The following is a 22,146-nucleotide window of genomic DNA, read 5'->3' on the forward strand; positions in this document are numbered from 1 at the left end:
GGAAAGAGACGCTAAACTGCAGCCAACAAGAATCTGTTATCTACGGTGACTCCACCAAGTGACTTTAAGAGAACACACCTTAAGCAACCAAGAGACTGATCTAGAAGATAAAAACAGGCCGGGGGTAGCTAGAACCCAGATTATGATACGTATATTATGAGCTTACTATAAATTTTCAAAAATATATAAATAAAGCTTAAAATTTTTGTCACTCGAAAAACTGGGGCTAGACCCCCGGCCCCGGGCTAGATCCGCCACTGGAGTAACCCACTCAGACAAGAAATATCTATCTTTACTAACAAAATATTTTTAAAAATTTGCTTTGAATATCCATCCCAAGAGAATAAAACACCATCTATAACCAAAAATCAAATAAAAATCAACCTTTACAAGCTGTCCTGTTCAGATGGACATTAAATATTTGCCATCACGTCCATGCCAACTTAACATCACGCTCACAATTCACAACAAACTGCGAGAATTTTTTTTTTCGATTCTCGTCTCAAGAAGATTAATACCTTTTTTAGTTCGAGACGAGATGAGAAACATAATAAATCCCATTGGAAACTCGAATTCACCCAGGTCCTACATCTCAAACACTGCTTTATTGTTATATGACTGATAGGGTAAAAGTGTAAATTGATAAAGTGATTGCACGCACACCATTAAGACCATTTACCAACGTTTAAAGATACGCAAATCTTATATAGTACACTGTTAAAAATGGTTTCTTAAATTCGAGAAAAAATTCCTCGTATTTGAGAGCATCCGTTTCTTACCTGTGCACCGAGTAATACATTCTTAAAAGTGAGATTTTGAATTTCTCAAATCATTTTGAGAAATAATGATTCAAATGCGAGGAATTCTGTCTCATTTCTGAGGGTGCAAATCCTTTCTCAAATTTGAGAAAAAATGTATTTTTTCTTAAAATTGAGAAAGTAAGATTTGAGGAAATGAGACGTATAACCCCAAGTTGAGGAACACATTTCTCAAAAAGATTTGAGAAATATCTTCCTCAAAAGCGAGAAACGGTGCACAGAAACGGGGTTCTCAAATACGAGAAGACGGAAAAGGATATAAACCAAATATAAACATGCAAAAAAAAATTCAAACTATTAGTACACCCAGAATTTATATTAAATAAACACCTACAGTTATTCCACGAATACCACGATGACTTGTATTTTAGGTGCGTTACTTATTTCTACTGCATCACACAGTTGAACATTTTCCTTTTCATCACTGTCCACTTTCTCAAGACTTTTCTTTTTTATCGACGTGGTTTACTCAAGATTCCCCGTTTCCTCCAACATTATACCAACTTCTTGATAATTCAGATTCAAGAATTATCCGTCTACTTCAGAATAACGCCAACCAGTGGCGGCGATTGGACGTTAAAAGTGGGGGGGTAAGTCATGATCTGAATATTTGTATATCAATGTTGATATACAAATTTCCCTGGTTGAAACTATATACATTAATAGGCCATTTCAGAAAAGTGGGGGGGGGCAGCTGCCCCCTTTGCCTTCCCTGATCGCGGCCCATGACGGCAACAATTTATGTTGGAGTGTAACGTCCGACGATTATGCTACGAAGCTCACGGAGACGTTATGATGATAATGAGCGAAAGTGCTGTAATGAAGAAAGTGAGGGAATCCCGAGAAAACCCATGTAAGATGTTTACTCACACTGCCCACTTGACGGAGGTGGAATCAATTTGGGACCTCATGCATGCAGGATAGTTCTACCACTGAGTCATCGCAGTCAATTATGCCTATTTCTTTACCATACAAAATGTTGCCTACATGAGAAACACCATTTTCGTGGGCTTTCCAGGATTCTCCAGTTTCTTCCTACAAGAAACGTACGCAGGAATTTATTTCGGAGGGGTTCCAAGTTCAATACGAAGACAAATTGTATTAAAATATGTAAAATTGCCCTTAAATTATAAAAAGGCATAAAAGTAGCGATTTCGGGGAAGGTCCGGAGTTCCAGGACTCAGCCCCTACCTTCCACCTTCTTCATTACGGCAGGGGCATACGACCGTTTCTGCCTCTCATAAAAGTGCTGAAACTCCGCTGCTAAAGATTCAATTCAGATTGGAAACAAGGTCACAAACCCATGCAAAAATTGCCAAGAAACGTATGTCCACAGTTTCATTACACCATTACTATCCATCTCTATCGCTGTCTCTCTCAGCTTTGGAGCACAATTGTCGGACGTTGGGTTAAAAAATAAATGAAATTTTACTTCCCACTGTTGTGTTGGGTAGGCTAAAGAAGACAATGATGATGAGAATGAAAAACATAGTGCAATGAAGAGAGTGGTAAGAAATGGGAGAACCAGGCCCGTATCCACGGGGGGCCGGGCCCCCCTAAACTTTGGCTGGCCCCCTAAAAGTTTCACGGTAGGCTTGCAAATGAACTATAATATGGTGGTGAAGTATAATATGATTGGGTCGAGCTCCCCTTAACTTCTACCGCCCCCCCAAAAAATTTGGGCTGGCTACGGGGTTGGGGAGAACACCGAGAAAACCCATGCACACTGTGTTTATCCACCAGAAAGCCCACTTGCCGCGAGCTGGGAATCCTGGGATCAGAGCAAGGGCCTCATCGCACCAGAGGTGAACGCTCTACCACTGAGCTACCGCAGCCTCTACATTAAATTTGAGCAAATGCGTACAGTTCTATGCCACAAAAAAACTGCAAACGTGTGTCATTAAAACGATTACTGGTAACGAAAAGAGGAGGCGCCAATCTATGCTAGGTGATCAGTACAAAGTATCTTCGTATTACAGTTCCATAATAATAAATTACTCTTTTGTAACGCTGTTTCTAACTACACAGATGACTTATGTATTCTTTGTTTCTGTACATAAGCTATTTTGCACATTATAACGAATGGCGAAGGGTGTAAAACATTGACATGCCTCCCCGTTCTATTGTAATGTAGAAAACAACGTGCCCTACGGGGCTCTAATCCGCCTTCACTTGTTATTGCTGCACTTGTTATTATGTGAATTGAGTATTGAGCTTTAATACATATAGGAGCCAACCTGACTGCTATAGCCTATATAACCCGTATGAGGGGGTCAGCGTTCTACACCCTAACGAATGTACTACAGTAACTTTTAGTTTATGGTAGTATGTTTACAATTCACCCAAACTTACGTTCGAAAGTTGATATGTATGCTCCTCCTCGCCGCTGTCACATGACATGTATCTATACGCCGCCACCTCAGTTGCATCACCTACTGCGTACTCATATCCATTCGCACTCTGCTACAACCGAAATCCTTTATCTCGTTTTCTGAATAGTAATTAAGCCCTAGCAATATTACTCCCTAGTAAAACATAGTAATATTATTTCGGTAAGATTGTTACCGTTATTTTTTAATCATCTATTATATTATAAATCACGCACTATTCCATTCTCATTATTAAGAAGTGAGAAAATCTCATAAATGGGAACCTGGAAATTTGCCTTGAGCTCACAAATGAAAACTCACTTGGAAATAATGAGACATTTATCCTCAAATATGAGTAAACATTACTTATTTTGTTTTCAACATGCATTTTTCTCATTTCTGAGCAAGGAAATTTTTAAGAGTGTATACTTTAATAATAAATGTGGCTTAAATGTTGTTACCTAAGTACATCATACTCTTCCTGAACGTGAACCTCTCTGACACGGAAAGATTTTGATAACTTCTAGATGAAATTAAGAAACAAAATCAGGGCATAAAATTTAGTTGATTTTGAGTTTAACGTCTCTTTCATCAGCGAGGCTATACGAGACGGAACCTGCTGATTAACCTGGAATCCGAACTACATGAGCCCCCGCCAGGAATCTATCCCGGATCTCCCACTCCAAAGGCGTGTATCCTAACCGGTTATCCACGAAGGAGCTTAATAAAGTTTATGTATAAGTTTAGGAGAACGAGAAAAGTTTTTCTAGAATCGATCGAGACTAGACGAGAAAAAAACTTTGAAAGTCGAGACAGAACAATACTTCAACAGACGACACTTTCACCAAACAAGACGAGGAAATCTTATTTTCCGTGAGTATCGTGCCAATACTACTAATTTAATACTTACCTAATTAATCCGACATAACACTTACTCGACCTCACACGCATTAAGTCATAATATCATTTCGACAGTACGCTCACTCAATATCATGATTACAACATAACTCAAATATCACGCTCACAACATCCTTTCAACTTTACGCTTTCATCCTCACATCATTTCGACAATCGACATAACGCTCATAACACCTTTTCGATCACACGAACACTTAACTTCATACTCACAACATTAACATCTGACACATTCGACCTCACACTTAAAATCCTTTCGACCTCCCTCACTCGATCTTATACATCGTGATCGTGCCATCAAACTCAATAAGCTCACGATCAATTCGTGAGGTTGAGGTCACATGCGCTCGGTACTGAGAACATCAACTGCATGAACGCTAAAGCCAATAAAGAATTGTAGCTCTTAGGCCTTCAGGGAAATCTCCTTTACTATTACATTATCTATCTATCTATCTATCTATCTATCTATCTATCTATCTATCTATCTATCTATCTATCTATCTATCTATCTATCTATCTATCTATCTATCTATCTATCTATCTATCGATTCAGATTCCTATGTGAACCCAGGCCCAGGCCAGAGGGACGCAAAAAGTTGGAATTTTTTTCGAAAAATCTCCCGGTTTTCCCCGATTTCCCCGTTTTTGGTGTATAATACGGACAAGTGAGTGGTACCATTGAAAAATATGCTCTATCCTAAAACAAAGAGCGAGGTATGAACCACGATACTATGATAAATAGTAAGGAAGCAGTAGCTGTTTGAGTGTAAGTTTAAAATTTACCTCAGAAAGTGGAAATCCTGAAAGGGTTAATGACTCATTATGTCTATTTCGCGCTCGTAGTGAATTTTGCTGCGGTGGATTATACATATAATGAAAACTCCCATCTTATATGTTGCCAATTTCGACTAAAATTCCCTTTATCCCACTTCGAATAATAACCATCAAAAAATCCCACAAAATGGAATTTTCCTCACGGGTTGGCACCACTGGCGGAAACACGGACTGGGTTTATTACTCCACCTAGCGTTATCATCTAAAAAAGATATAGTGTCTCACAAAACTATTCGGACACATCGAAATTCCGTGATTAAATGTTGATGCTATGAAGGACATAAACGTAAGTAGTGATTCGAAGTGTGGGATATGAAGAATTACATGTTTTGCAACCGAAAAGCACAAAACTTTTAATTAGCACAAGAATAAAAGGTACTACTAATATTGAACGTGAAGTAAGGACAATTTTGCATCACTATACTGTTCGAGCAGCGATTAGTGGTGTAACATGCTCCGTTTAAGCTCCGTCATAGTCCACTGGCTATGGTAGACCGGAACGATGTTTAAGACGAAAATATTTCTTTTTATTAGAAAAATAGGGATAAAATACTATACTTAAATGCCACAAATATACTTTCATTTAACTGTATGCCTTTTTAATTGCGATAATGAAACTCTGAAACCATAAGTCCTTTAATAGTTAAATATATTTCTAGGAGTGTTAAATGAAAGCTAAAGCTAATATATATATAGTGTTTTCAAACAACACCGACAACGTTTAGGAAGTGATTACTGACACCATGATAGACCAACCTGGGTACACAAATACTTCCTTTTGGAGTTACAGGCTGTCGAAAACAAGAAAAAAATGAACTTTAAGAGTCCAAATTTGAAGTTTTCCGGTACTTTTGAGGATTTCAATCTCCGTAGAAGGTGGAAGATGAAACTATGAAAAATTAGAAAAAAAAAAAATTCCTTGTCTCACTAAAAGAAAGTCCCTCCACCCCACTCCAAATGAAAACTTCAAAATTTAATTTTTCAAAACTTTTGAAACTTTCAACCCCCAACAGAGGATGGAAGATGAAATTTTATGAAAAAATTGAAAATAAATAATTTTTTGTCACTAAAAGGAAACATTTCCATCCTATTCCATATTGGGGTTCCATGGTTTGCATTTTTCGAGGTTTTCGAAGTTTTGAACTGCCGGTGGGACGTGAAGGATGGGATTTTGTGAGGGGTTTGAGAATAAATGTTTTCTGTCTCACTAGGGGGAAGCTTTTCCACCCTATTCCATGTGAAATTTCCAAAATTTAATTTTTCTACCTCTTGTTATTTACTTTCAGATCGGAAGCAGGAAAAAAAGTTACACAACTAAAAGTGATAGGGCCTGCAAGCAGTGTAAGTAAATTTTTAGCACTTTTAGAAATTGTTAGCACGATCGAAAAACAGAATGACATTTCTTCCGTGCAAGGAATGACCAAATGCACAGCTTACCGCATCTGCTACAATAGATTGATCTAATGCTCCTGTGCGGATCATGTCCAAATTGGATTGAAAATGTTTAGATAATTTAACCATATTATTCTGCACCATTTATAATATTTTGTGTGTGTAGTTCTTCTTTAGATTTGTGTCAATATAAACTCCATAGTAAACAAATGGACTTCGAAAAATACTTTTTTTTTTTTTTTTTTTTTTTTTTTTTGTAACAGAAGATTACACAATTTACTGTGATTTATATTTGACAGTTTGAAGGCAAACGTTTCAACAAGGTACTATAAATACTGCTACAAAACAATGGCACTAAATTGATTTGTAATTAAATTATACTTTTATGTGTTGTTAAGTGTTTTAAAAACATTTTTTATGAGATGGAAAATATGGTAAAAAACAACGTTTTTATTCAGTTTTTCAGTTTGGATTCCATTCGCTTTTCTTTTTTGCCGCTTGATGTAAAACAGGAAGTGAGATATAAATGTTAATAAAATAACTATGATATTTTCAATCACGAATAATAAATGAATAATTGTCAGAAAATCTAAAAGAAATTAAGTGAAATTTAAAGGAAAATCAATCTTATGTAGATAGATTCTGTGTACAAGGGCTTAAATTGAAAGTTTTGCACAAAGGTATAACGTCATGTCTGGGGCAGTAGTTCTTGGTTAAGCATAATAAAAACTACCTGGTACATAATATTTATGTGAAAAAAGCTAAAAAAGTGTTTTTAGTTTTTCGGACGAAAACCAAAATTTTCCTTTTTCTGCAGACCTCAAAATCTCTAGCTGTAACAAATTTTGGCTTTGTACCCTTAGAAACGACCGACCCTTCCTAGATAGTCCATGAGCCAGACAACATTTTGGTCATGTCCAGGGGGGCGGGGAATCCCCCAATACTCTACTTTTTGAACAGATACGTGGTCCAGTATGTCAAAATTCCTTGGTGGACTTTCGTCCGGCACAGCTTTATGCCAAGTATGACGTCATCAATATGGCCGCCTACTGATTTTATCACAGCAATTTTAAACCGTGTCGCCACGTTTGGCCTAATTCTGGTTTCGCCTAACCAATTATCTGACACTTTTATGGCTGATAAATGATAAGATTTGTGTCCGCCATTTTAGGCGAAAAAAGGATCCTCGTTTGGCCTAATCCTCGTTACGCCTAAAATGCCGGACAATAAGAAAAAATCGTGGAAATTCAACTAGAGGGAAATTATATAAGAGGAAATTTCCTAGTATATAAAGAATTATGAAATGCAAAATATATAGACTAATATTATATTAACTATTTTCGAGGAGTTAGGATTACCAAAACTCCTTTATGTATTTATTAGGACCATGGATATATACGAATATATATGAGTAGGTGAATAGCAAAACCCGTTAAATTCACATTTTAAAATTTGTGACAAATCGAGAAAAACTGTTTAAACACGTCATAATTGTAAAATAACATTAGAAACTAGAGAACATTAAAAAATTAAGAATAATGTAGGTCTGTCGAAAGCTGTATAATCACATTAGTCTGTAAATTGCGTTATTGAAGAAAATAGTTTGGATTTAACAGGTTTTGCGTATGTAAATGAAAGTAACAGCTATTGCATCTGGACGAGCGGCCATTTTTGTTGAGGCTCAAGATACAAAACGTATCAAAAAGAAAGGGAGTCAGAGTCAGAAATCAGTATGATGCCTACTAAAATATGGGTGTGGGGGTATTACCAACTATACATTGCACAAGATTGGCACAAATGAATATGGATACATAGATGGAAAACAATGGATCCAAATGTGCAAAAAATTTAATGATGTAACCTCTTCTCCATCATCATCTGCTAAATGGAAATCCATATCGTCGTCGTCCTCTGGTGAATCACCATCTTCTCGGTTTCCTATTCCTCAAAAACCTCTTTGTAAAACGTGAGTTTTGAGCTGTTTTCAATCGTCAAACCCTTCGTAACTACAAGCGGAGTTAATTATACCTATCCGTATACATTTTAAACTGAATGACTATATTTTGGAAGAGTTTGTAACCTTTTATGGACTAACAAAGGGTGAATATTAATTTGCCAATTATCCCAATATATGAATTTGAAATATAGCAAAACAAAATGTGCAAATGTTGAGTTTGAGCAAAGCAGTGGCAGAAAGAGAATCAGAAATGGTAAATAACTGGCAAAAATTTGTTAACATGTTGTACCAGAAGCATGTTATGATTTTGAATTATAATTGACACGAGACATTTTAAGAAAGAGGTTCTGCTGAATCTGAAGAGACCGTTTAGAGAAGAACCTAATCCAACAATGTTCTGTTCAAAGTAAAGAGTTACCCTGAAATACAAAACAAACGATTTTTAACCATAGACAATCCACTCACCTTGTCTTTTTGGCTACATTTCGTTTCCAGTTTTTCATGTGTCTTGTACGTTTTCTAGACAATTTTGGTGTTGTCTGATAACAAAATTATGGTCATCGCTGCTTGAGTATCGTTTTCTTTCGATTTTGCGTGCATTTGTGTAGTAATTATTAAAGAAAAGCAAATAAGCACAGAAAAGTTTCACGAACAGTTAGGTTAAGACGTATAGTCTCCATTTTCAGTCCAGGGTGCGCGGTGGCTCAGTAGTATTGCGTTCACCTCCGGTGCTTGGGGTCCCTGGTTCGATTCCAGCTCGCGCCATGTGGACTTTGTGGTGGACAAACACCGTGCTCGTGGATTTCTCGGGGTTCTCCCGTTTCCTCCCACTTTCTTAATTCCACCATTTCTCATCATCACCGTCTTTTTTTAGCCTAACGCACAAGCGTGGGACGTAAAAATAAATATTTCATTTTTTCAATTTTCAGTCCAAAAATAAATAATGAAAGCACACACTTCAAATTCTGCCAAATAAAATTTCGAATGATTTACGAAGAGTTGCAATAAATATTCAGATTACTAAACTAATCCTATACAGTACGAAGCCTCAAATTGTTTGAAATATGGAATTAACCGGGTTTGATTCCGCTTTTCTCATTAGGATATTTGCAGATTTGGGATTTAACAGTTTATGAAACTGAATATGGAAGAGGGATTTAACTGGTTTTGCATCTGTATTTCTCAGTTCTTCATATAGTAGGGAATATTTCTTTTCGAAAAATTTCCCTCTAGTTTTATTTCCACGATTTTTTTATAGTTCACCATTTTAGGCAAAACGAGGATTAGGCCAAACAAGTATCCTTATTTCGCCTAAAGTGGCGGACATAAAGCTTATCTTTTATCTGTCATAAAAGTGTCAGATAATTGGTTAGGCGAAACGAGGATTAGGCCAAACGATGCAAGATCCTTGAACGATAACGAAAGGTTTGCAAATGAACTATAATATGGTTGGTTCGGGCCCCCCTAACTTCTACCGGTCCCCCCTACATTTTTGGGTTGGCTATGGGCCTGCACACACATTATATATATATATATATATATATATATATATATATATATATATATAGTGTTCCGTTATATTTCACAAAATATTTTTTTACCGTAAAACAATTAAAATCTTATTTATGTGGTCACATACAGAACAAAATTACAGAAGATTACAATTATTACTGGAAATTGATGCTGTTGCCCATTTCGAACATATTTTTTAAATACATAGTTTCTAACGTATTAAAATCTCATTTCTTAGAGATAGTATGAAACGTAAATAGTTGTAAATTTTCATAACTGTTCACAAAGTGGATTTGTGTACAGCCAAAGGTAAATTTAACCAAAAGTCCAAAATAAGCTTCTTGAAAACAACCTTTATTTGTAAAAGAATAGCGAATGATCACTTTTGGCTGTTGCAATAGTCTCTGCCATAGGTGTCCAAACTTGCGAGCCGGACGCTCGTGAGGTCGGCACTCACGGTCAAACGGGCTCGGGCTCACTCGGGCTCGCGCTCAATTATTGATTCTCGTGTTTTATTTATTTTATTATCGTAGCATATGAGATTTATTCTTACTTTTAGCTAACAATAGTTTTTTTAAACACTTTTTAATTCTTTTAACCACTGTAAAATTAACCTTTTATATGTTTTGAAATTACTTTCATCTTTGATTCGGAGTGGGAGTTCATTACAAATTTTCGAAGCTCTGTAATATGTTTGGTATTGAGCTATAGATTTACTCGTTGCTCTAATTTCTAAATTGTTGTTTGTCAAATTTCTGGTTCTATACGTATGTTTTATTACTTCCAATTTGTTTCTGTTCTTTTTAACATATACTAATACTGTCTGCAAATATAATTTTGAAAGTGGTAATACTGAGAGTTGGTCATAAAGTCTACCTAGTCTACTTTCAAGTCCCTTTTTTAAACATACTCTTACAATATTATTTTGCTGGACAATCAGAGGTTTTAAATGAGTAGGGTAAGCAGCACCACAAATTAATATACCATATGTAAGTATACTATTTATCAGAGCATAATATACAGTTCGTAATATTTTTATGCTTACAATGTTTCGTAATTGAACAAATGTATATAATAATTTTCTTAGTATTGTGGCGATATGTGTAATGTGAGAAGACCATTTTAGGTGCTTATCAATAAATATACCTAAGTATTTTACTTTATTTTCACTAATAAGAGGACTACAGCTACATTTTTCAGTATTTTGACAATAATGCAATTTTAGTGACATGTTTTCTGGCTGTCCTGTTATAGTTGGTGAAAACGTTATATACCTGGTTTTTTCAGCATTTAATACTAACTGATGATTATCAAGCCATTGTTTTACTTTCTTCATTTCTGCTTCAGTTTTTTTGAATACATCTGTCCATGTTTTACCAGTAAATATGTGAGGTTTCATCAGCAAATGATTGTATATGTCCGTCCATTTTTAAATTACACAAATCGTTTATAGAAATTAAAAATAATATTCGGCCTAATACAATTCCTTGAGGGACTCCTTGTTTTACATATAAATAATTGCTTTGAAAATTACCTATTTGGACGGCCTGTTTTCTGTCTTTCAAATAACTTAAACCAAGATAGCGATATACCCCTTATTGCACATCTTTCTAGTTTATTTAAGAGAATTTTGTGTGATATTGTGTCGAATGCTTTAGCTAGGTCTAGGAAAACTGCAATTACTTTTTCAGCTTTACAAACAATCTCTGTTAAATTGTATACCGCATCTGATGTACTTTTACCTTTTTGAAATCCATATTGATTTGAAGAAAAGAATTTATTTTGTTCAAGAAAATTAACTAATCTTCTCTTCATACATTTTTCTAACAGTTTAGCACAGTTACTGAGGATTGATATAGGTCTATAGTTATTAGGGTCAGCCTTTGAGCCTTTTTTATATATAGGTTTTATTACAGCAGTCTTAAAATCATCGGGAAATACACCTGTTTCTAAGCTTAGGTTAAGGATATACTGCAAAGGTTTTAATATATTTGATTTCGTATGTTTCAATACACTTGCTGATAATCCGTCTATACCAGATGTTGTTTTTGGTGATAATTCATTTATGAAGCATTCAATTTCCTGTTCAGTGATTGGAGTGAAGAATATACAGTTTACTACTTTAGTTTGGGAACTCAAATTCAAATTTATTTTATCATCAATTTCTTTGTTAACTATTTTTTTTTTTTGCCAACAATGAAAAAATGCTCATTAAAACTTTAAACTATTAACATTGGATCACGTTCGAACGTTACTAGACCATTTTTAGTGTTTAGTTCATTTATTTCCACAATTTACTAACATTGTTATTACATAATGTAATTTGTTTTCTATAGTAGTCAATTTTAACTTCTTTTATTAATTGTGTAAGTTTATTTCTATACCTTCTGTAATATTCCTTAAATTCTAAATCGTTTTGGTTTTTTATTACTAAACGACTTAATCTATCTGTTTCTCTTACAGAGTTGACTAATCCTTTTGTTATCCATGGTTTTATTTTGCGATATTTACTACTTTTTTATTTTTATTGTTAATACGTGAATTACTTATACAATTTTTCATTATTTGGATGAAATTCGAAGTTGCAGTATTAACACAATTACTGTGTATTACCAGATTCCAGTAACATTTTTTCAATTCTTCATTTAATAAAGTATAATCTATAATTGTTGTTTCATATGATATTTTTTCCCCCTTTAGCATTGTAATGGGAGCATTTATATTAGTGAGAAAGTGGTCAGTTATACTTGTTTGCAACACAGCTGATGTGACATTCAGTGGACTTTGGTACTTTAAAAATATATGATCTATACAAGTCTTACTATATTCTGTAACTCTAGTGTGTTTATTTATGCATGAAACATAACCATGACCATATAGTAAGTTTAAATACGTGTCTATATTTTCACAGTATTTGTCACTTAATATATCTAGATTGACATCACCTAAAAGCAAAGAGCAAGTTGATGAATTTTTAAGCTCATAATTTAGTGATTGTAGAAATGCTTTCTCATCACCACTTGGAGTGCGATATATAGCTATTATGTTACAACCTTCTGTATTATTTAAATGTAAGCGCATTCCAGTGGCGTCAGCAAGATTCAGTTCCGTTACCTTGTCAATGTCAACTTGCTCGTTTACAAATATCATGACTCCATCTGCACGTGTTAAAGACCTATTTGTATAACAGCGATATCCGTTTATGTTAATGTTACAAGTTGCTTCATTTTTCCATATTTCTGTTAAGACAATTATATCTATATAGCAATATTTTGTAACAATACTAAAAATTCATCGAAATTTTTTCTAACACTTCTGATATTCAATTGAATAATCGTGATTCCTGTTTTATCATTAAATAATTCATTAAAAGAGTCTATATTATTACAGATGTTAGTGTCTATATTTTGGTATAAGAAAATTTCATTAATTACCTCTTCCATCTTGAGTGAAGTTGACAGTCCTGTTGAACCATTTAGTTTTGCATGTTTTGTAGATCTTCTAGCTTTTTGATGTTTCACTCGGGATGTTTCGTCTTTCCTTAGAAGAACTTTTCCATCACGCACCCAAACAAATCGGAAACCATTGTCCCTGGCGAATTGTTTTGTTTCGTATAGCACTTTTCGATTGTTTGGTGTTAATTGTTCATTAACAAAAACTCGATTGTTCGGGAACTCAGGTTTGAATTCTGACGCTAATAAACTCTTCTTTTCTCGAAACTTCTCAATCCAGTTGTCCCTAATTACTTTTGAAGAAAGTTTAGCTATAATTATTTTGGGCTTGTCTCTTGATGTGGGCAGTCTATAGGATTTTTGTATATCTTTACTTTTTGTTATTATTCCAGCTGCCTTCGCTACCTTCATTACCATTTTATTGGTTTGTTCTTCTTTTGTCTCGGAAATTTCAACTATTTCAATAGTTTCATCTAACTGTTTTGTTCTAGTTCACTTACTTTGTCCTCTAGTGTTCCAATTGCTTCTTTCAATTTTTGTTTTCTGTTTCCAAAGTTTCCGACCTTTTCGTTAGATCACTAACTAATTTCTTTAGATCAGAAATTTCCTTAGCAAAGTCATCAAATTTGTCCGACAGAAAGTTTATGGTTTTCTCTAGATCACGAATATTATCTTTCATTTGCATAATTTTTGGCATATTTGCATGAATTTCACTCACTTGCTGCACTAGCTTCTTCAAGTCAGTATCTTGGTTTAGCGTACACTCCGCACTATTGCCCGATTTGCACACATCGCACTTCCACTGTTCTTTTCTTGCTCCTAGTTTCCGAATATTTTCAACATTTTTCAAGGATGTACATTTGGCGTGAAAAAAATTATCACAACCACCGGTACACGAAATAATTTCTTTCAGATTGACGGCTGAAATTTCTTTCTTGCAACTACCACACAAGTCAGACATATTTGCAATGAAAGCAAATCTGTAGGAGCAGTTGTACTACACGTCTTGCTTCCACAAGCGCTGACACGAGAATCCCCAGAGAATCCCTCTTAACTGGGCTCGCAATCACTTCTGTTAACTGGGCTCGCGCTCACTTAACACTCACGTGGACTCATTTGCTTTAGAGTAAAAAAGAAAAAAGTAGGAAACACATTCCATGTGCAGAATTGTAAAGTAAGAATGAAACAACTTTACAAAAAGAAAAATCACACTCTTAAGGTCTGAGCTGTCATTTTATTGTCCAGAAGACTTCAAACACCTTTCGATAGAGAACCGAGTTTTTTATGGTTATTATTTGAGGATAGTATTTGTTTTTGTTTTAGTAACAACTTCCATGACCTAAGCTTTTTTTTTGTGAGATAATAGAGTAAGGAAACTAGACCTAGTGAAGTAGGAAATTTATTTACTAGCAACTAATGAAACTGCGTTTATAGAAAAGTCGAGCGAATAGTTATGTATTATTTAATTGTAGCTTCTTTAAATCTCAATAAACAAAAGTAGCTTTTAAGAATGTTGATAACTTGCACCATAATGGTTACTGAGCCCATTAGTTTTAATAAGAAACATTGTTTTAATTTTTTGAAATAAAAGAATTTTAGCCTGTTAATTTTGCTGACTACTTCTTGAGATCTTTAAATGTATTCTATGCGAAATTTAACTACGGTATTATGTAATTTTAATATATATAAATAAAAACTAAAACAATATTACATTGAATATTTTTAAACCAACGAACTCCTAAATAAGCCAGAAAAAGAAATTAGTAAAATTGAATGATTAAAATCTCGTCTATTTAAAAGAAAAATACTTCCTCATATAAGTCAATGGGCTATTAAAAAAAGAAAGATAGCAATTCAACATCCAAAAAAATGACACACACACACACACACCTCGAAAGCTACCCTGCAACGATGGCGTGTCGTTTGTTACAACCAGTGTTAAAAGTAAGGGAAAACACGAGGGACGTCATCCCTCACTTCCAAAAATATCTATGGCGCTCCTCCACTTCCTAAAAAATATAGTGGGCAAAGATAGGCATAGGGGAAGCATAACGTCATGCATTCCCCCAACCTTTTCAGATCCATTTTTAGCCTTGGTTACAATTCGATTTTGATGTTGTTTGACACAATATTTTCATTGCGGATTTATCAAATCTTATTACCATGAAGATTAGCACATACCTGACGAAATAGCTAAGGGTTGCAGGCACTTATTCATATTGATTCACTGTGAATAAGTGGTAAGTATTCTCATCTTCCAGACGAGCGAGATCTCATAGAACCTCACTGATGAAAAAGAATATTAAGCTCCAAACAAACAAACACAAAACATTCTAAATTTCACGATAGCTTCGTAAATTGACATAATTACATTTCTTCTTTTAACGCAGTCCTTAATATTACCTCATTTTATATAGGTACTATTTTTCTGTTATATTACGCCATTAAAGAACCGGCTTTTAATATACATAAGGAACTGTAAAGATGAATTGAAAACTAGAACCACAATAATTTTCGAAAGTATTGCACATAACTTCTCGACTCAAACTGATGTTGTGACGTAAATTTCATTCATAAACATCTTTATTGAGCTTTTATTAACTTCTAATTTTCTTTGGTGTGTTTTAACAAAATATAGGCTATAATCAACGCATACTTTCAAATTTTCAGTTTTAATACTCTTTAACTTAGCCTAAATTAAGAAATATTCATATTTAATGTATTTTAGCAGGACAATATGCTTTCAAATACATAATTAGCGGTAGAGGTTGCTCCTGAGTGAAGTCACAAAGTTAAAAAAATAAAGTTTTCTTGCTTCAAAATAAGAGAAAAAAGTAATCTAATGGACTTAGAATATGCAGGCCCGAATGGGAATACTATTGTGGAGCTCCAGGTTTCAGAAAAACATGTAAAGAAATCGCATTAAGACTGTATCATCCCGGTATTGATGGAGGTGTCATATCACTTAATAGGCCTATTTTTTCATCAGAAGTTGGAAACGTAAAGAAATAAAGAAACTGCTGCAGAATTAACTTTAGGAAATATTGCTTGTTTGTTAATACAAACTATTCACCAGTGCTTAAAGTGATATCAGATGAGGTGACGGTATGGAGCAAATATAACCCCTTAGAGCAGTAATTTAGACAGAACCCTAAAGAGCATCTCTACTCCTGACATTTTTGCACCATTTTTGATGTGAAGAATCTATAGAAAGAAAGAAAGTGAATACTAATGTAGTAAATATTTTACACCTCATCATCAGCCGAACAGAAGTAAATATTTATAAAATGATTTTAATCTTCTAAGATTTTGTTTGAGCATATCAGTGATCTAAATGACGAAGAACACGAATGGTACGTATATTTAAACATAGCACTTATAAAGGTAACCAAGAAAGTTATGTCGCTTTTTGTGAAGGTCTGTGTTTAATTGGACCTCGCACCGTGAGTTGAATGCTAATGGAGATAAGGAGAAGGTCAGTTGTTGATGTGGGTATATTCAACATACTATCTAGTTGTGGCAGTTCAGTTACACAGTGAACTTGCGTAAGGACACAGAGAACATGGGTCCTCCACAGAGCGTCTTAAGGGCGTGTATGCTGTACGAGTTCAAACTGAAGTGGAAACGCCGCTGCAGCGGGATGGAAGATATTTCAGGCCTTTGGTAAGAGTGTCGTGACTAGTGGACACTGCAGGGGTGCTTTAACAAGTTTAAGGACGGTGATGAAACACCCGAAGACGCACTACGTGCAGGAACACCAACACATTTACAAAAAGAAGATCTTTAGACAGCAACTGAGGCGAACAGTGGCCAGACATGTGAGGAACTGAGACTACAATACAGTATGAGTCGACAAACCAATCGACAGCACCTCCATCAACTTGGGAAGCACTATAAGTTGGGTCGATGGGTCCCACATGACTTAACTCCGGGCCAGAAGACAACACTAGCAGACACCTGTGTTTCTTTGCTGTCTCCTCTGAGGAAGGAGCCATTTGTAGACAGAGTGTTGGCATGTGATGAGAAGTGGGTGCTGTAGGAAGCTCCACGGCGCCGTCATTATTGGTTAGCATGCCATGAACCAGTTCCAAAACAGCCAAACCAGCATTGCACCCGAGGAAAGTCCTCCTGTGTGTTTGGTGGATTGCTCGCGGCATCGTCCAACGGGAACTTCTACCAGCTGGTCAGAACACTACTGCAACTGTGTACTCTCAGCAGTTGAGCCATGTTCAAGAAAAACTCAAAACCCTTGAATCAGCACTTCTGAATCACAAAGGGATCCACCTGTTACAGGACAACGCTAAGCCCCACGTAGCTACGATGACCCCGGACACCATTCTACGCCCTGGACTATTGCATCCGCCATACTCCCCGGACATTGCACCGTCCGATTATCCCCTGTTCCATTCCTTGGATAATCACCTTAGAGGACGCCAGTTGAAATCCCTAGTAGAGGTATTAAATGCACTTGATATCTTCTTCGCTTCACGGCCCATCAATTTCCACCGCGATGGAATCCATTACCTTCCAGAACGTTAACAGAAAGTCGTCGATGCCGATGAGGACTATTTTTAGCCTTAGGTGACATATCGATATTCGTAAAAAAGTGGTGATTGAGAAAGCGACAGAACTTTTATACAATAGCATAGTGATTCAACGTGGCCTTTAAGGCTTTGTAGTCACTTTCGTCTCGTCTCTAGTATCTAGTTATTTAATGTTTCTTTCCAATCTAATTTTCATTTTGAAAAGCTTCTTCTGGCCTCGTATCGTCTCGTGGTCAACACTAATTTTCTTATAGTTGTAAACACAAAAGTCCAGACAATGTGAAGAAAAAATTTGAATAAAAAAATAAGTCCTGTCAATGTCAGGGATGGATCCAGGTTAAACATTTTAGGCAGGCGGTACGGTAGTTAGATTTTTTTGAAAGGGAGGGGGTTGGAATTGCTCAAACAAATGTTGAAAAAAATCAGGAGCACAAAATTTGCCATTGAATATGATGATAGGGAACTGTTATTTCTTTCGAAGCAGCAGCAACGAAATCTTTGATAGTATAAACATATTTGTTGACTCATCACTAACGCCATACTTATTTCTATGTGTAAAATGTGTTTTTTTCCTAGACGCAAATTACAGTTTTAATCACTTATTTTTTTACCGGTATGCCATACCGGCCGATTTTCTAAGTTTCGGATGCATAACCGGCTCACTTTAAGCACTGCTATTCACTCCCTCAAATTCTAGATAGAGGCCAACAGGCTATACGTTCCCTTGTTTGTCTATTTGTAGCTATATGAGATCCTGACCGCCCATATTGTTTTATACGGAAAGTACGTACACATGCAATACTTACAGAAAGTATTATAAAACATGCGTTTTCAGCTATACGTTTGCAGTCCAAAAACTACAGGATTTACAAATGAAACATACGATTTTACATACGCCACGTACACTTTTTTCTCAATATATGGTTTTGAAGCATGGTCTCAGATACATAACTATTATCTACAGAGCACGACAATGAATGAGCCTCGAGGCTTGGCAATACAATAAAACTTGAAGGTGAAGGTATGCTTTTAACATACCTGGGATTTACTAATTTTGTTGTACTTACTAATTCAGCGTTTCCCAACCTTTTTCAACTTGCGGCACACTACGGGTGTAATTTGAATTCTTGCGGCACACTCATAGATATTATTATTATTTGCAAATATAAAATACCATGGTATTGTTTTCTGTGATTACTGATCTCCTTCTCACAGAGATGGAAGCTCGATCATTGGGTTTCCCCTATGCTAATTCATTATGCTTATTTTTTATTCTAATTTTAAAATAGAAAACAATTGCAATGAAATATAGGACTCAGATTTTTAAAAATTCGCTTTCTTTTTCGAAAACTGTATCCAACCTTTCACTAAGAACGAAGATCACTAAATAACAAACAAACAAACAAATGTCTTGTACTTTTAACTTCGCTGTTTTGACCAAAACCGGAGCATATTATTGCAATCACACAGCTTGCGATGCGTCGAAGTCAAAACACAGCTGTTAAACAAAGTATTGTTCTGTCATTCACGTGCGAATGAGTGTTCTACGAATGGTCACTTGACGCGTACCGTACAAGAGCTTCCATTTCTCGGTGTTAGTATGACTCTCAATTGAAGCGTAACATAGCAGCTAACGGTGGAAATGTGTACGAGCCGAAATACTGTCTGCTACACAGTAATAGATGTAGAATAATATATTACAATTACAGTAATTTTTTCCATGGTAGAAATTCATAGTAATGTGAAATACAAAAATATACATTTTTTCCTATGTCTTGCAATTTGGTTGCTATAGTGTTTATAATTTTGTTTCGATTTCCTCGCGGCACACCAGCGGTCCATTCGCGGCACATCAGTGTGCCGCGGCACACCGGTTGGGAAACGCTGTACTAATTCATGCAGTTCTTGAGCACAAAATTATCATCGGCCAAGGTCGATTTCCGCTTTACTGACTCGGGGTTGGATAGTTGGTTAACATTCTTCAGAGCACTAACACTTTCACTTTGAATGACTTGGTGACAGGGGTTCAGAAGGTGTATACTGGATTGTGGACTACACAATGGTTCAATACTTGCACTATCACATTCACAATCAGTATATCATACTGTAATTTGGACATCTTCGTTACGCTGACTAAACGATAAAAAATCACATAATTTATTCCTAATGAAAATCATTGGACAACAGTATTACAAGCCCTTACTAATCTAGTGGCTAGCACGCGCGACTTTTGTCATCGATTTCCTGTGGAAAAGTATTGAACGACAGTGGTTCAGATTCCACGTTAAAACTATAAGTCCATGTCTCAAACCTTGCTGATGAAAGGGGACGGTGAAACATAATCAATTAATGAATCAACAGCATTTCAAATTTCAGCTGCATAAACAACCTATGACTTGTAGGACTAGTTCATTTTGTTAAAGCAGCTGTTTTAACGAAGTTTAGTATTAATGTGTCAGGTATTTCTATGAGATAAGAAAAAATATTATTTTGTAACTAAATGATAGATTCTGCACGTAGATTCTGCAAACAGAAACAACGAAAATGAATATAAAAATGACTTACATTATTTTAACAAAAATCGATTTAGATAATAGTTTGGGCTGCCGCAAAAATAGGAAAAGTTAGAAAACTCCGATTAATTGTGACAACTCCATCAGGGGTTGAAATTTGAGGGGGCATACGCCATTAATCAGCCCATTAAGATGTACAAGCTCGCGAGCATGGCTCTTGCGCTCAACTGGGCTCGGGCTCAATAATTGAGCCCGAGCCTCAATGAAACAAGTCAGTGCGAGCCCAACTCAGAGGAGTAAGCCCAAGTGCAATTGAGCTCGAGCCCCAATGAAATACGTGAGCGCGAGCCCAAATGAGGGAACTGAGCCCGAGCACGAATGAGCGCAAGCCCAATTGAGAGAAATGAGCCCGAGCGCGAGCGCAGTTGAGACAAGTGAGCGCGAGCCCGGGTGAGTGCGAGCCCAGTAGACAGAAGAGCGTGAGCCCGAGTGAGTGCGAGCGCAGTTGAGACAAGTGAGCGCAAACCCGGGTGAGTGCGAGCCCAGTGGACGATTGAGAGCGAGCGCTGGTGATCGCGAGTCCAGTTGAGACAGGTGAGCGCAAGCCCGATTGAGTGCGAGTCCAGTCGAGAGATGAGCGCGAGCCCGAGTGAGTGCGAGCCAAGATAAGATTACTGATTGCGAGTGAGCGCGAGCCCAGTTGGGAGAAGTGATCGCGAGCCCTAGTGAGTGCGAGCTCAGTTGAGAGAAGTGAGCGCGAGTCCAGTTGAGACAGGTGAGCGCGAGCCCGAGCGAGCCCAGTGGAAAATGGCCATCTATGGTCTCTGCAAGCAGCTTGATAAAAATTCAACGTAGTATAACAACAGCTGTTTCTCTTATTTAAAAAAAAACAAAAACAAAAACGGAAAGCTTGATAATGTGAGTGTAGGGTCGCCGAAATCTGTAGCTACGGCTGTTTTTCATCTCCCTTCCTTTGATATTCTTCATTGCTGTAAAAAAAAAAAAAAAAAAAAAAAATCTTTCGAACTTTTAATATTCCCCTTCACCGGACGCAAATTCTTATTAATCAATACACTGAGAAAAGTCCCTTATCCGGACTGCTGTATATTGTACTGTACAAATATACGGAATCATTATGTTTACTACAAAAACTGCTAGGAGCATACGTTATCCATATGCTCAAACTTGCCTCGCTTAGATGTTATATATGTCGTTGTAGGATGTATGACATCTAACAGTCTTCCATATTCACATACGTATACGTATGTTACATACGCCAGCTGTATGTTACATTTCGTCCCTGATCTGCTGACCTGAAGTTAGCAGCCTTCTTTAAAATGTGGCCAATAACGCCTTCTTAAAAATGTGGCCGTTATCTGTGGAGCACTAACAATGTAATATGGGGCACTGACGAGTACTAATGACGCATTAATGACAGGTGTAATCGAAATTCTGGTCTGCCTTACATTTCGTCCGTTGTCTGCTGACATTATGTTGCAGGTCATTAATAGCTTTTTTTAAAAAGTAGCCATTATATATGGAGCACTAACTATATGATATTCGCAAGTAACGAGTATTAACGAAGCACTAATGATGGGTCTCATCTGTCTTAGATTTGGTCCCTCGTCTGCTGGCACGATGTTAGCAGGCCAATAATGGCTTTCTTTAAGAAATGTAGCTGTTATCTGCAGAGCACTAGCTATGGGGATGCTTCACTAACGAGCATTAACAAAGCACTTATGACGGGAGTAATCGGAATTGTGGTCTGGAGTAGGTTTTGTCTCTGGTCTGCTGGCATGAGTTAGCAGGCCAATAATTGTTTCTTCAAAGTTGTAAACGT

The 22,146-nt window shown here is 36.3% G+C and overlaps 1 protein-coding gene across 1 annotated transcript in view; it reads left to right on the plus strand.

The window, feature by feature from the left end:
• Positions 1–22,146, plus strand: part of LOC145665163 (uncharacterized) — a 187,968-nt gene that overhangs the window by 158,574 nt on the left and 7,248 nt on the right. Inside the window, exon 4 of the mRNA XM_081732446.1 lies at positions 6,223–6,277. Coding sequence (XP_081588572.1) covers positions 6,223–6,277 — 55 coding nt within the window. The remainder of the gene's footprint in view (positions 1–6,222; positions 6,278–22,146) is intronic.

Source organism: Thermobia domestica, chromosome 11 (genome assembly GCF_964235325.1).
Source record: "Thermobia domestica chromosome 11, izTheDome1.hap1.1, whole genome shotgun sequence".
NCBI lineage: Eukaryota > Metazoa > Arthropoda > Insecta > Zygentoma > Lepismatidae > Thermobia > Thermobia domestica.